Source organism: Argiope bruennichi, chromosome 5 (genome assembly GCF_947563725.1).
Source record: "Argiope bruennichi chromosome 5, qqArgBrue1.1, whole genome shotgun sequence".
Lineage (NCBI taxonomy): Eukaryota > Metazoa > Arthropoda > Arachnida > Araneae > Araneidae > Argiope > Argiope bruennichi.
The window spans coordinates 52,485,810-52,499,333 of NC_079155.1; the positions used below are offsets into that span (position 1 = coordinate 52,485,810).

The 13,524-nt window shown below is 30.1% G+C and overlaps 1 protein-coding gene across 2 annotated transcripts in view; it reads right to left on the reverse strand.

Moving 5' to 3' along the window:
- LOC129968648 (monocarboxylate transporter 10-like) overlaps window positions 1–10,223 on the reverse strand; it is a 61,243-nt gene extending 51,020 nt beyond the window's left edge. The window contains exon 1 of one of the 2 annotated variants that reach the window (XM_056082747.1): window positions 9,421–10,223. In XM_056082747.1, the coding sequence (XP_055938722.1) occupies window positions 9,421–9,679 (259 nt within the window). In that variant the 5' untranslated portion in view covers window positions 9,680–10,223. The remainder of the gene's footprint in view (window positions 1–9,420) is intronic. The other variant, XM_056082749.1, reaches the window with a different exon arrangement.
- Window positions 10,224–13,524: the final 3,301 nt, after the last annotated feature.

A 13,524-nucleotide genomic window follows, 5' to 3' on the forward strand; every position in this document is an offset into this window, starting at 1 on the left:
AAATGGCATTTCACTTGTTTTAAAATAACAGATGGTTTTGTTAAAGTATAACACTGGGATTATCTATGCCAGAACTAAGTTAATTACTTTAAAGAGTTAACATTCGTTACACTCTAAAAAGCCCGACTTGCCAAGTTAAAAAGAGCGAGGAAAAATTCTTCACATGAAAGCCTCTTAATGAACATCTGTTCATGCTTGGTATAGTAACAGATAAAAAAAAATATTTGCAGGTGCACATTTCTGAATTAACATCGTAATCTCAACTCTGGACAATAAATAAATAAAACATAACGGTTGAAAAAATAAACAGCATTTCTTTTATCTGTGATTTGTTGAAAAAAAGACTTCAATTTCATGCTGCATTAATAATAAGGAGAGAGAAGTCATTTTTTCCTTGTGTCTTCCTCATCCATCTGCAAGCTAGTCTGAGCGATCTGATAAAGCAGTAATCTCGGCAGAACTTCTCGGAAATTAAGTTCTGCAGCTGTAGAGATCGCCTTTTATCTCACGTACGGCCTTGTAATTTCACTGAACCAACTCGAGCAGATGAAAGAATGTTATGAATTAGATGTTAACATTAATGTTAGCGTTAAATTGTTATGAATGAAAAAGTCCATTTAATAAAAATAACGCATCTATAAAAGATACATGGAATATTTTTTTAAAGATGTAATATTTATAAGCTGATTATCATCTGGAAATTAGGATATACGAGATATTATACGAAGATATTATATATGATACCAAAAATTTTCAAAGTTCTCTACAGGACAGACTTTTTGAACCTAAAGCTACTAAATTTGATATGTAGTTAAGATAGAAGATTTCAAATTTTTATTTAGATTTTCAAATAAACGGGTTGACTGTCTGTCCGTCTGTACTGACGGACAGACAGTCAACCCGTAGTTGGATTTGATTCAAAATTTGATACGTGCCTATAGTATAGTAGTTAAATTTGTGTACCGTATTTTTTCCTACTAGCTCTCTTCGATTTGTTGTCATCGTGTTAGCTTATTTTTTGACATTTACTATATTTTCTCTATACTGCGCATATGTGAAAGCGATTAATAAAAAAGTTAACATTTTTTCCTTTAATAACTTCCCTGCGTTTTAATTCACAAATCATTTTAGCATCACTTTAAAATTCAAAAAATAATCTTTTTCAGTGATGCCAATTTTATTCCCGTACTATTCTTTTCTTTGACTTAAAGGAATTTTTGAAAATATTTTTAATTTTATTTGGCAACAGTAATACTTTTTCGTTACTGAATTTATACTTCCATACATTACAACAATAATAAAATATTATAAAATTTGCTGCTTTATTATTAAATGAAAATAAAGGCAGACGATTCAAGCCTGAAATTGGAACGATGTTTTAAAGTAGATTTTTTTCTTTTTTTTAAAAAAAAAGAAATTTAGCAGTATTTACCTGCAAAGATATTGGGTAACAAAATAAATTTAATTTAACATGCTTGAATGATATATCAAAGTGAAACACAAACTTCTTTCTGAAACGACCTTGAAGTAAAAAGAAAAGGAGAAGTACAACAACACTTTGATGTCACCTTTTAAAGAGTTAAAAACACGGTCACGCCCGTTCATTTTCTTTTTTTAAATTCTGCGCACGGATGAAAACATTATTTCGTAGTGAATTTAGCTACATATGTTAAATATATATTCATTTAATATTTTTGAGCAATTATTTAAAATAAAAAAAAACTCTTGCAGTTTTCAAGCAGATTTCACGTGGAGAACATGTTTTGTGTTATAAAATGTGAAATAAATATTCAAATGAATTCTTAATAACAAATAATTAATTCTAAATGTGTTTTATTTGACATGATTTATTCTGATTTATGAAGCATTTGCATATAAATTTCGTCATGTTTAAAATATTTTTTTAGTTTAAATTCGATTGGATTTTTCGTAATGGATCAAACAAAAGCACTCAGTGATGTAAATGTGGAGAAAGTGGGTATTAATATTCCGGTGGTCAGCATATCAGAATCTTTTTATTACTTTTTCATGTACAAAGAGAATATATTGTAATTATCAACAAATTTCGAACTCGAAATTTTGATGAATCTTCTCAAATCGGACTTCATTGTGTCCAAAAAGCAAATTTTTGAAATTGTGTAAACACTACAATTCAAAAATGCTTTTAGCTAGATGGATGGAATTTGGTATGATATTTTTACAGTAAAATTATAAATTTCTGTCAATTTCGTAAAAAAGTCTGTCTGTCGGTTATCCAAGTAGAATACACGAGGACAATCAAAATGCAAACAGATAGATAAAATTTTGTATATAATTTTACTATCCAAAAAATATATTGTATTATATTTTGAACCAAATTGGTTAAAAATTTAGCCGCATGTCTGTCTGTATGTTTGCATTCATGAAAACGCGATAATTCAAAAACAGAAAAATTAGGATAAACGAAATTTGGAATGTGATAGCGTCAGTAAAATTGCTGTTCTGTGTCAAATTTTAGTTTTAATCAGACGATAACATAACATTAACTTCCATTCAAAGACAAATATTTAGAATTTTACGACTCCAAGCAGATTATGAAGTTCATCTTTTTAAAACTGGTCGATTTAATTTCACATTTCAACAAATTTTAATTTAACTAAAAAATTTAACATTTCCACGAAAATTTAACATTTCTACGAAAATATGTATGTTTTATTTATTTTTAAACTGTTTATAAAGGAAAATTTGGACCTGTCAACAGGAATTTAAAGTAACCAACTACATGATCAATTAATGTTTCTGTATTAAAAAAAATAAGAAATTAATTATACTTTAATTTATTTAATAATGCTTTTAATAATTCAGTGTAAATACATACCGCAATTTTAATGTTTGCTATAAACAGAACATGCATTTCTTCTTCTGTGTTCTATTTGTGAGGTGTGTGAATGTGCCCCCCTGTAAAAAGGGGCTGTGCCAGCGAATGTGACGCATGAAAGTAGCTAAGTCGTACTCTTGGCCTTAGTTGGCGCTACTGAAAAAACAAGAGACTCTCACTCGGCTTAAAATCGCTGACGGATAACTGTCAGTGGGTTTATAAAGTGCCATAAGTCACGACAGGACATGATATTTATTGCAACACATTTTATAATGCTAATAACATTTTTAATCGACCTGCCTGCGGCCTCTTTCAACCCTGCTGCCTAATCAGAAATCGGCACAACTCCGATATATACTTTTTTGTCCACATTAAAACATTAGAATATATGAAAACCACAAAATGTTTTGATCGAAATGAAAATGGGAACGATGACCTTTACATTCCTCTCCTGAATGCCTAAAAATTCTACTACAGCCTTGTTGATATTAATATTCAGTATCAAGGATTTTTTGAATCTATATTTTGGAAAACGTCGATTGCCTTTCAAAGTGAAAATCCAAATCAGGAAAGGGTTGTCTGCGATAACATCCGGCCGCTATTTCCGCATCCCTCTTCATACTTACTCGCGTCACTCGGAGTCCTTTTCAAGCGCATTTCAGCGGCACGGGAAAGCTTAGCCAAGCCCTCTTAAATGTTTATATTTGAGAATCTAAGCCTTGCATGAATTCGTACATTTTCTCGTGTACGAAGTATAAAAGAGAAAGTATTCGTAGTCATCAAGAGATTCGAATTCGAGATTTTGACGAATCTTCATGTTTCAGATCTCCCCAAATATCGAAAAACACATTTTTGGAATTTCATCTCTCTCTGTCTGTGTGTTAACACAATAATTGAAAAACGCTTTGACCTAGATGGATGAATTTTGGCATATGATATTTAAACTAAAGGTCTGGATTTCTAATGAATTTCAGAGCCAAAGCCGTGCTTGAATGCGTATACTTTCTCGTGTACGAAATGTAAAGGAGAAAGTATTTGAGATCATCAAACGATTAGAGATTTGGAGAATCTCTATGTTTCAGATCACCCCAAATCTCTACCGGATGAAATTTGGTACATGATGTTTAAACTAAAGTTGTGGATTTCTATCAAATTTTGAACAAAACTCATTCAAGAAACTTGTATGTTCAAGAAGCTCTGTATGACCGAATCCAAGTGAATACGATAATTTCAAAACTCAAAAAGCTAGATAGATAACATTTGGTACACAATTTTAGATCTAAAGCAAAGATACGTATTAAGTTTTGAAACAAATTTATGAAAGGTTAGCCGTCTATCAATCTGAACATTAGTGTATATTTTGTAATTTTTCACAAATTATGAAAACTGATTCGACTTACGTTTGATTATGTTTCCAAATATGAGGCTCTACAGTAGTTTTTTTTTTTTTTTAAATATATTTAAACAAAATCGTGATAAGAAAATAGAAGGCATTGTCTTCATCAATTACACTGAATATATTGCTAAAAAATTCTTTAATATGGTTGACCAATGAGAGATAAGATAAGGAAAATTTGATGATACGGAGCGTCTCTCCGATGAAATTAATTTATCTTACGTCACAGTCACGTGATAAACGTAACTGTGCGTGATATTTATATGACTGTACATTGTCTTCTGATCTCACATGCTTTCCATTATATGTGAGTTATATTGCAAAATTAATTCGTACAATGCATTTAATTTAATTTATATCATTATAATCTGAACCGATTTTATAATTGAAACATATTTAATCGTCTGTCAATCGCAATATCTAATAGATGAGCACTGTAAAATGGTATAATTTTTTTAAAGAAAAAATTTTCCATATGTGATAATTCTCAAAGCTAATAAAAATTTTATAAATTAAATTAATTTTAACTAAAATCTTATGAAATGAAAATTATATTTTATTTCCCAAAGAACTTCCCTTTTGCTTCTTTCCTAGTTAGTGGTTAGTTGGCGATTATTTTAAAGGTTGGCGAAAATTTCATAAGTTTGGCAAAAATACCGTAATCTAATCTTAAATCTAACCAATTATTGCGACTACCGTATCAGAACTATTTTTTAGTTAATGCATCTTCCAACTGTTTCAATGAACTGTTTTATAACTCTTTATTATACAAAATCCCATTAGAACCTATTCAAATGACACGTTTTTACATTTTCATCCATTTTAATAAGGACATTGAACTAAAATTATCTTAACAATTATCTTAAATTATATTACATAACAAGAAGCACCTTCAAAAGATTTCAGGGTAAGATACAGCAAGATATTTCTTCAAAGAAAAACACTTTCTTTAATTACAATTCGTGACAAAGCTTTGTCTGCTTATTGTACAAAAGTTTTAAAGCACTCCGGTAATTTTTAAATTCACTCTGACACGGTTACAGATATAGGTATTAATTTTGATGCAGAACTTAATTTCCCACTCGTATTAATATGATTATATCTAAGTCATAAAAATTTGGTATTCTTAAATGTAAAATTGATCAATGTTTTTTTAATGATCATGTTGTAAGGCTTTTGTATTTCTATATTGCTTGCTCAAAACTAAAATATTTTAGCCTTATTTGGTAAATTACCAGAAAATGATTTATAAAATTCGAACACCTTCAAAATGTATTTTTATGTTACTTGTTTTGAAATAATTATCAATTTTTTTACTTGGTATATTTTCTTTAAAACTCACAATATTCATAGCGAGAAATCCAATGCGCATAATTATAAATTATGCTATTATTTTGTTAAATAGTTAAAAATTGAGTTCCTTGAAATAATCAATACTGTTCTTCCAGCCAATCTGTTCAGAATTTTGAGAGAGAAGAATATTTCGGTATGTTTTTAATTAAATTTAATTTAATTACATTGAAATTTTTATGCACTTTTTATAATTTTTTTTTAATATTAACGACTCAAGTCAAATTTTGCGTCCTTTAAATAAATTGGTTCGAAGTGAAAAGTAAAAAAAAATTAATAAATATTTAGAAAAACTCAAAGATTTCTATCGTTTTCAAAGTTAACTGTTTTCCATTTTTAAACTCATATTTAATCGATGCGGGTTTTTTTTTTATTGTTGTTGTTGTTTTTATTTTGACGTTAAAATAGTTCTATAAAGTGTAAACATGCTTTGTGTGTTTATTTTGTGATCCACTAGTCTTTATTTTGTAAATTTTAATAAATTTTTATGCATTCCGTGAACAACTGATTATTTTTGTTTTCTTTTTCATGCAACGCTGTTTAATTTTTCTTGCTACGTCTCAAACAAATAAATAAATAAAATCGAAAATCTCAAATTTTTTTTAATGAATTTATTGTATTCTACTGAAATTATGAATACGTCTATTACTTGTTGAAGGATTAAATTCGAAGAAAAGATTTAAAATTAATTTTCATATCATGCACATGAAAAAATATAAAAAGTTATTAAAATACTGAAATTACAAAATCAAGAGCTCAAGAAATGGAATATCATATGAAATATTTAATAACATAATGGCAATCGTAACTTTATGCATGCAAAACTGACTTTCTAACCTGACGGGGAATCTTCTAAAATGAAATACCTTTTCAAGTAGGTCGTGCGTGTCGAGGTCTCTTTCCTTTAAAGCTTATTTCGATTCGGTGATAAATATCTTTCCATTTTTTTTTTTCGTATACAAAGAGAAAGTATTGTGATCGGCATATACAATCGAAAGAGAGTCATAAACTCTTTGTATGTAATATAGGCTTTTAAGCTTTATGGGGACATTTTCAAAACTGAAATTCACTTTCAAGTAGGTGAGCTCAGAACTTATTGTTGTAAAGCTTATTTTGGAATTCGTAATAAATATCTCTCCACTTCCTTGTACTAAAAGTATGACAAAAGAAAAGTTATGTAATAATCAAAAATTTCGAAATCAAAATTCTGATGGAGTTTCATGCTTTGGACCTGCCTTTGTATAACTTTTGAACTGTATTTGTTTATTTGTGAACATGATGCAATGTACAAGTAATGCAATGAGCTAGACATATGAAATTTAGAATGTGTTTTTTACATCAAAATTGCAAACATCTATAAAATTTTCCTCGAAGAAAATTCGTCTCTCTTTTTTTGTCCATGTGAACATAATAATAAAACCATAATGAGCAAAATGAAAGAAAATTCAATCAATCAATCAATATATATATATGTATTCACTGTACTTCAAAATAAAACACAAAATGAAATTTATTGAATAAATGCGAAAAAATAAAGCAGAACATTCATTCTCTCTAATTTTTTTAATAATTTGGTGAACTTTTGATTTTTTTCGTGCAATTTTATATTATAAATTTTAATATTTCATTATCTGATAAATCTTTCTAGTACAATTTTGATTTCAGTAGAATTCGATTTTTTTTAAATTTAATTTCTCTAAAAATTTGCAGTATTTTTAATTAAAAATGTTTTTAAGAAAAGACATGAATCGAATACATACGTTTTAATAAAATACTAGTTTGATTATATGCATAAAATATAGTCTTCTAGTCATTATTGAAGCTAGACTTTCTAGCAGGGAACTTAACGTGATGATTTGACTTTCATTTTTACTCTCTGATTAAAACATATGTTATCCTGTACACATTAAGTAAATGGATACTCAAATTATGTTCCGAGAAAGAAGTTCAGCTTCATGGATTTTAATGATCTACAATTCTTGGTTTTAGTTTAATTGATATCTTCGTTTTGAAGCTTCAAGTGGGCTATTTTGGGATGGATCTCATCAGTTTGAATTATTTTAAGCTAATAAGAATGAAACTCTAGACTGCCTTCGAAATCTGGAATTAGCCCCTTTTCTTCGGATGGCGTAGAATTATCGTTTGGCAAACGACTTATAGATTTGCATAAAATTAGTAAAACTATTTGGGTTTAAGCTTTACATATAAATAGAAGAAAGAAAGGAAGAAAGAAAAGAAGGAAAGAAAAGAGCCCACATAGCAGAAGTCAAAAACGATCGAGGTCTACTATTCTTAAAGTTAAGCTTATTCTCGAGGCTATTCTGCAAAATCATTAAATTACAATATATAACGAAGAAAATTTCCATATCAACCGAAACTGTTTTAGTTTTCAATTCTTTTTCCTCTTCTGGCTGAGTTTTTTTAAAAAAAACTTCCATATTTCAGTTCCATTTTTTCCTATTAAATATAATAAATAGTTAATATTTAAAAAAAATTAACGTTCTAATGTGAATTATTTATATGAAAAGATTTTAAAAAGTTTCAGCCAATAAAAAAGAAACACAGATGAAGAATATAGTTGAAAGTTGGAAAACAATTTGTTAATTATTGTTAACGATTAGCAACTATTTTATAAACTTCATATAAAGAACCTCAAAAAATTTCTATTAAAAATTTAATACCATTAAAAGGGAACAAATTAGCCTTTATGTACTTAGTATCTAGAAATATGGCTAGACAGTTTTAAATCATTTTTTTTTATTTCGTAAGACAGTAAATACAAAATGTTGATTATTTACTTTTACTTCTCTTGTTTTCCGATCAACGCCAATATTTTATCATGTATCTTTGAACTGTGTTTTATGCAATACAGAAGTTAGATTTATCGTTAACTGGTGTAATGTAGACAGTTATTTCAAAAACAAATTTTGTAGATTGGAAAGATAAAAACCGCTTTGCAAATATATAAAATGGATAAGAAAATCTAAATAATTCAAATTTTAAACAGACATTTTAGGGTTACTAGAACGTACAAATTATTAATGAATTAAAGTACAAGAAAGGTGCATTCATATTAAAAGTAAAGTTAATGCACCTTAATGAGTATTAAATCAAATAGAAAGTGAATAAACAATTAAAACTAAACAAACAAATAGGAAATAAAGTTTTAAAAAAATTAAAAATTCTTATAGGAAGATAGTATTGATTTGTTTATGGAAATAACAAGAAGAACGAAATGTAAATAAAATAATAGCACCATTTGAAGTAAAATAAATTTATTAAATTAAGCTAATTAAATTTAATTAAATTTTACGAATTAAATAATAGTTATTTAAAGTATAAAATTGGATTTCATTTTTTTTTTTCATGCAGCATTTCGTAAATGATGTCTGTAAAAATGGTGGAAGTATACGAAGATTTGAATATCTTCTAAAATAAAAGAAGATAGTTTTCTGTTTTTTCGTGAAAATAAATAAATCATAAAACAAGAATCACAATAACAATCTGTTATTACTTATTCTATAAAATAACTAGTTATCTGTAGAATTATTGATTTATTATATTTTAAAAATATATATTATTTCATAAATTGTTAAATTATTTCATTAATAACATTTTAAATAGCGAAGTATATATAACAAAAGTTTATTATTCGAAATATATGGAATCATATGATAAATTATAGATTAGTTGGCCATCATAATAGAAGAAAAATACAAAAATAAGTAGATGTAAGCATACAGAAGTAGTATGATTTAATTAATAATAATGATAAAAGTTAATTTTAGAAATACATGTGAAGAAATAGTTCACTTACATGTGACAAAGGCTGCTTCTTCGTGAGTTTCGGCGAACTTATCCTTCAACTTGACATAAAGCACTCCAAAACAGTTCATGACCCCGAAGATGGTCCCGTTCGTCCAGAAAGAGGCTAGACACACCACCCAGCCCCAACCCCCATCGGGAGGCGTGAAAGCCCTGTTCCGAGAGGGCTCCAACTTCAAAGAGTTTTCCTCGGCCGACCCCAGCAGCTGGTCAGGCCGCGTGGGACTGCTCTTTACGCCGGTCTTCCCCATTCACTTCAAAGACGAGCAGACAAGGTATAAATAAATCGTTTGGCAAAGTAATGAAAACCTTTTTATAAAGCGAAACCACCGAATGAGCTACTCTGTCGAGAAAAAGGAACGGGGACGTTTAACTCGTTAATATGAAGAAGTGTTTTTGTTATTTTTGATGACACGTTCTTTATTGAGCTGTAATTCTGTCATGATGCTGCTGTCGAAAGGAGAGTAACTACCAGAAAACCTAAGCAGGATGAAGAGCAAAAAAAAATATAATAATAAACCAAACGATTACCACAATCTGCTGTCAATCAACGCCGATGTTACAGATTATAGTCGAGAGAGAATCCTTCCCTCCGCTTCGGGGACGTACCAAGGACGTTTTCGTGCCAAACGATTAGGAGAAAAAATCGTTTTAGATTTCAGAAAAATCTTCCAACATTTGTTTACAAATATTGTTGCATCCGAACGTTTCTCTTGCAGTTCAGTCTTCACACAGTTGGAATGTATCGTCTTCCGTTCTGAACAACCTCGACCGGTGCTCTTTTAAAACATGCACTGGTGTCCCCTCCTCCCTTCCACGTTTTTCCTCTCCCTTTCCTCCGATTGGATGACGCAATCTGGTACGATTATTGTTCTTTCAACTAGATGGCAGCACTGTTCGTTTCGCGTGGTTTACCGGCCTATTGATCGCCGGGAACAGTCTATTTTGGGAACAGCACATGTTTTCATAGGTTGGGTTGGGTTGGGTAAGTTGAATTAGAATATGCAGAAATGTATTGTCCATTATTTTTAAACGCACCTGGAGTTGTATTCGAATGTCCGCCATTTTACTGAACTTCGACTATTGACCTGTAGTTTGAATAAAGAAAGACGAGCTCCGTTGTATTATTCACGGTGAGCTATCTTCATTTTTCATGTTGGCGACAACTTTTCTGGTTCAAAACATTTTCGCGACCGCATTTCCGTTTGAAAAATGTTGCCATGACTCCTGCATGGAAAACTAATAAGAGGAATGAGGCGCGATTTGATGATAATTTCAAGTTACAATCTAAATAAAAAATGCCGTTTATACTTTGATGAAATGTTTAATATCACGGTGAATTTCTTTTTTTATATATATAATTACTTTTTCATATACGAAATGTAGAGAAAATATTGTAATCGTCAAGAAATTCGAAATTTAGAATTTGGCGAATTTTTATGCTTCAGACCTCTTCGAGTTCGAAAAAACACTTTTTCGCATTATGTCTGTTAGTCTATCTTTGACAAAGATAACTTAAAATCACTTTGAGCACCACTGATGATATATGAAACATGGTTTTGACACAAAATTTGTAGGTTTCTATAAATTTTAAGCGAAATTAAATTCAAAAATATATCTGTTCGAATATAAGTCAATATGGCAAATTTAGCCCACAGATTTAACGTCTAAAATGTAGATAGCTATCAAATTTGAAATCAAATATTCGTCAAGGAATTGGCTTCCTCTCTCTCTCTCTCTCTCTCCCTCTCTCTTCTTTTTTTAGTTATCTCGGCTTTTTTTTTTTTTTTTTTAGTTATCTCGTTTCATTACTTTCACAAGCATGTGAACGAGATAACTCGAAATCGCATGGACTGAATTATATAAAATCTGGTGTGTGCTTTTATGATTGCATTTGTAGTTCTGTGCCAGATTTTGCTTTCAATTAGCTGAAAAAAACGCGTCTAAAATAAAAATTTGAGTACCTATTGCTAAATGACAAGTATTAATCATCAATGAGCACACGACAGCCAACCTATTCAGTAAAAAATGCTTAATTCACGCCAAAGATCAATATTTTGTAACTATTGTTCGCCAATGCCAAGCAAGGTAGTCGTGGCTCCACCATTTTGTGCAGGAGAAGACTAATGACTAGAGAGTTTGCGAATGAGCTTGAGATCAATGGTAATTTTATTTATTTATTTACAAATATTGAGGAAATATCGTAAAGTAGAGGCTGATAGAAAATATTTGCATTTCTTATAATTTTCTTCCTAGTTTAAGAAGCTTCGTTAAGCTTTACACCAAACATGAATTCAATTTCAACACTCATTTTACAAAAAGTAGATTTAGACTCTGTAAATCGTAAAAGTATATTCTTCAGTTACATCACTACTTAAAAATAAGTATCAGGTTATACTAAGGGTGATTTAAAAGTATTTCGATAGACTTTAAAGGTAGATCGGATACACAGAACCAGAAATTATTCCAACATATCCCGGGATAACAAACAACAAAGAACAACTGTTACAGAGGATAATTAAAAATAATACTAGCTGAATTGGTTTTTCCGAAATTTTTTCGCATATTTGCTAATAAAAATGTATCTCCAGCAATGCCACGGGATAAATTTTGTGAACCTTGGGCAAAGTCGTGGACATATAAACCTTCTACGTTTCGTAAGAAAAACTGAATACATAATTTCGGCACTTTTTTTTCGACGAATGATTGAAATTTTACAGACAGCTACAATTTTAGTAACAATTTGTAGCTGTGTTTATTCATTTATCATGGTCGTTATATTTTAGTCATAACGTTCACATTTTTGATAATGTATACACCGACAGATGCTCAACTCTTACATGGATTTGATTCAAAATTTAATAAAAAATATGCACTTTCGATACTATTGTTGTTGTTGTTTCTGATGGCACTTGCCCTAGATAAGCCTGCTGATTTCGAATTCAGCGATTTTAAGCCGGGATAGAGTGTCTTTTGTTTGTAGTAGCGCCAACTAGGGCCAAGAGTACGATTTCGCTACTCACGCATTACATTCGCTTGCACAGCCCCTTTTTACAGGGGGGGGGGCATTCACACATCTCACAGATAGAACAAATGAACAACCACGCCCGAACTGGGACTCGAACCCAAAACGCCCAGATCACGGGGAAGACGCGCTACCCCTATGCCAAGACGCTGGCACTTTCGATGCTAAATCTGTATATTAAATTTCATATATTTGGCTTTGCACATTTTGTAGTTATCACAATAGCATATACTCGGATAGCCAGACAAACAGATATCGGCCGAATAAATTTTATCCATAATTTGATAGAAATCTATATCCTACCAAATCCTACAAGTTGCTGACCGCCTTGGTCTGCATTTTTAGAAACATATAAATGCGACAACTCAAATATACGATGATTTAAATATATCAAATTTGGTATGTGATTTTGTGACTTCAAGTGTAGCTTTGTGTCAGATTTTTAGTTCAAGTGGCTGGGAAACACACATATAAAACAAAACTTCGATTTTTCTGATGCTATTAACCGCATGCCAGAAATTAATCGCCCCCCAAAACTCGCCAAGAATCAGTGAATATGCCAAATTCACGAAATATCAAATTTAATATTTCGTAACTATTGCACACCAATGCCATTTAAGGCTTTCTGAAGGATGATACCTTTATGAGAGAATGCCCAAGAATGTTTTGATGAGACAACTCCTGCTAGTTTTAAATCAGAAACGTTGAGATTTGTACATTATAAAGTAAAAATAGCAGATTCACCAAATAAAATGTGTGACTAGATTAGTAATTTTTTTTGAAATACTAACTGACAATAGTTCAACGAACTGTTTTGAAATAAATAGCACTAATCGGTGGAAGAAAGATAGATAAAATAGCAAGTAGAAATGCAATGTAAACACTGGATCTCCGAAATGCTAAAATTTTTCAAAAGAACTCTCTGTTTGAAGTAATACACACTCTACAAGTTGTTTCACAAGCAGTTATGTCATTGTAAATTTGTAATCTATGAAATTAATATTGTATATTTTATCTCAAATACCATTTTCTTTTATTTATTTCGATGACAAGCAACCACTTTATGTTTAA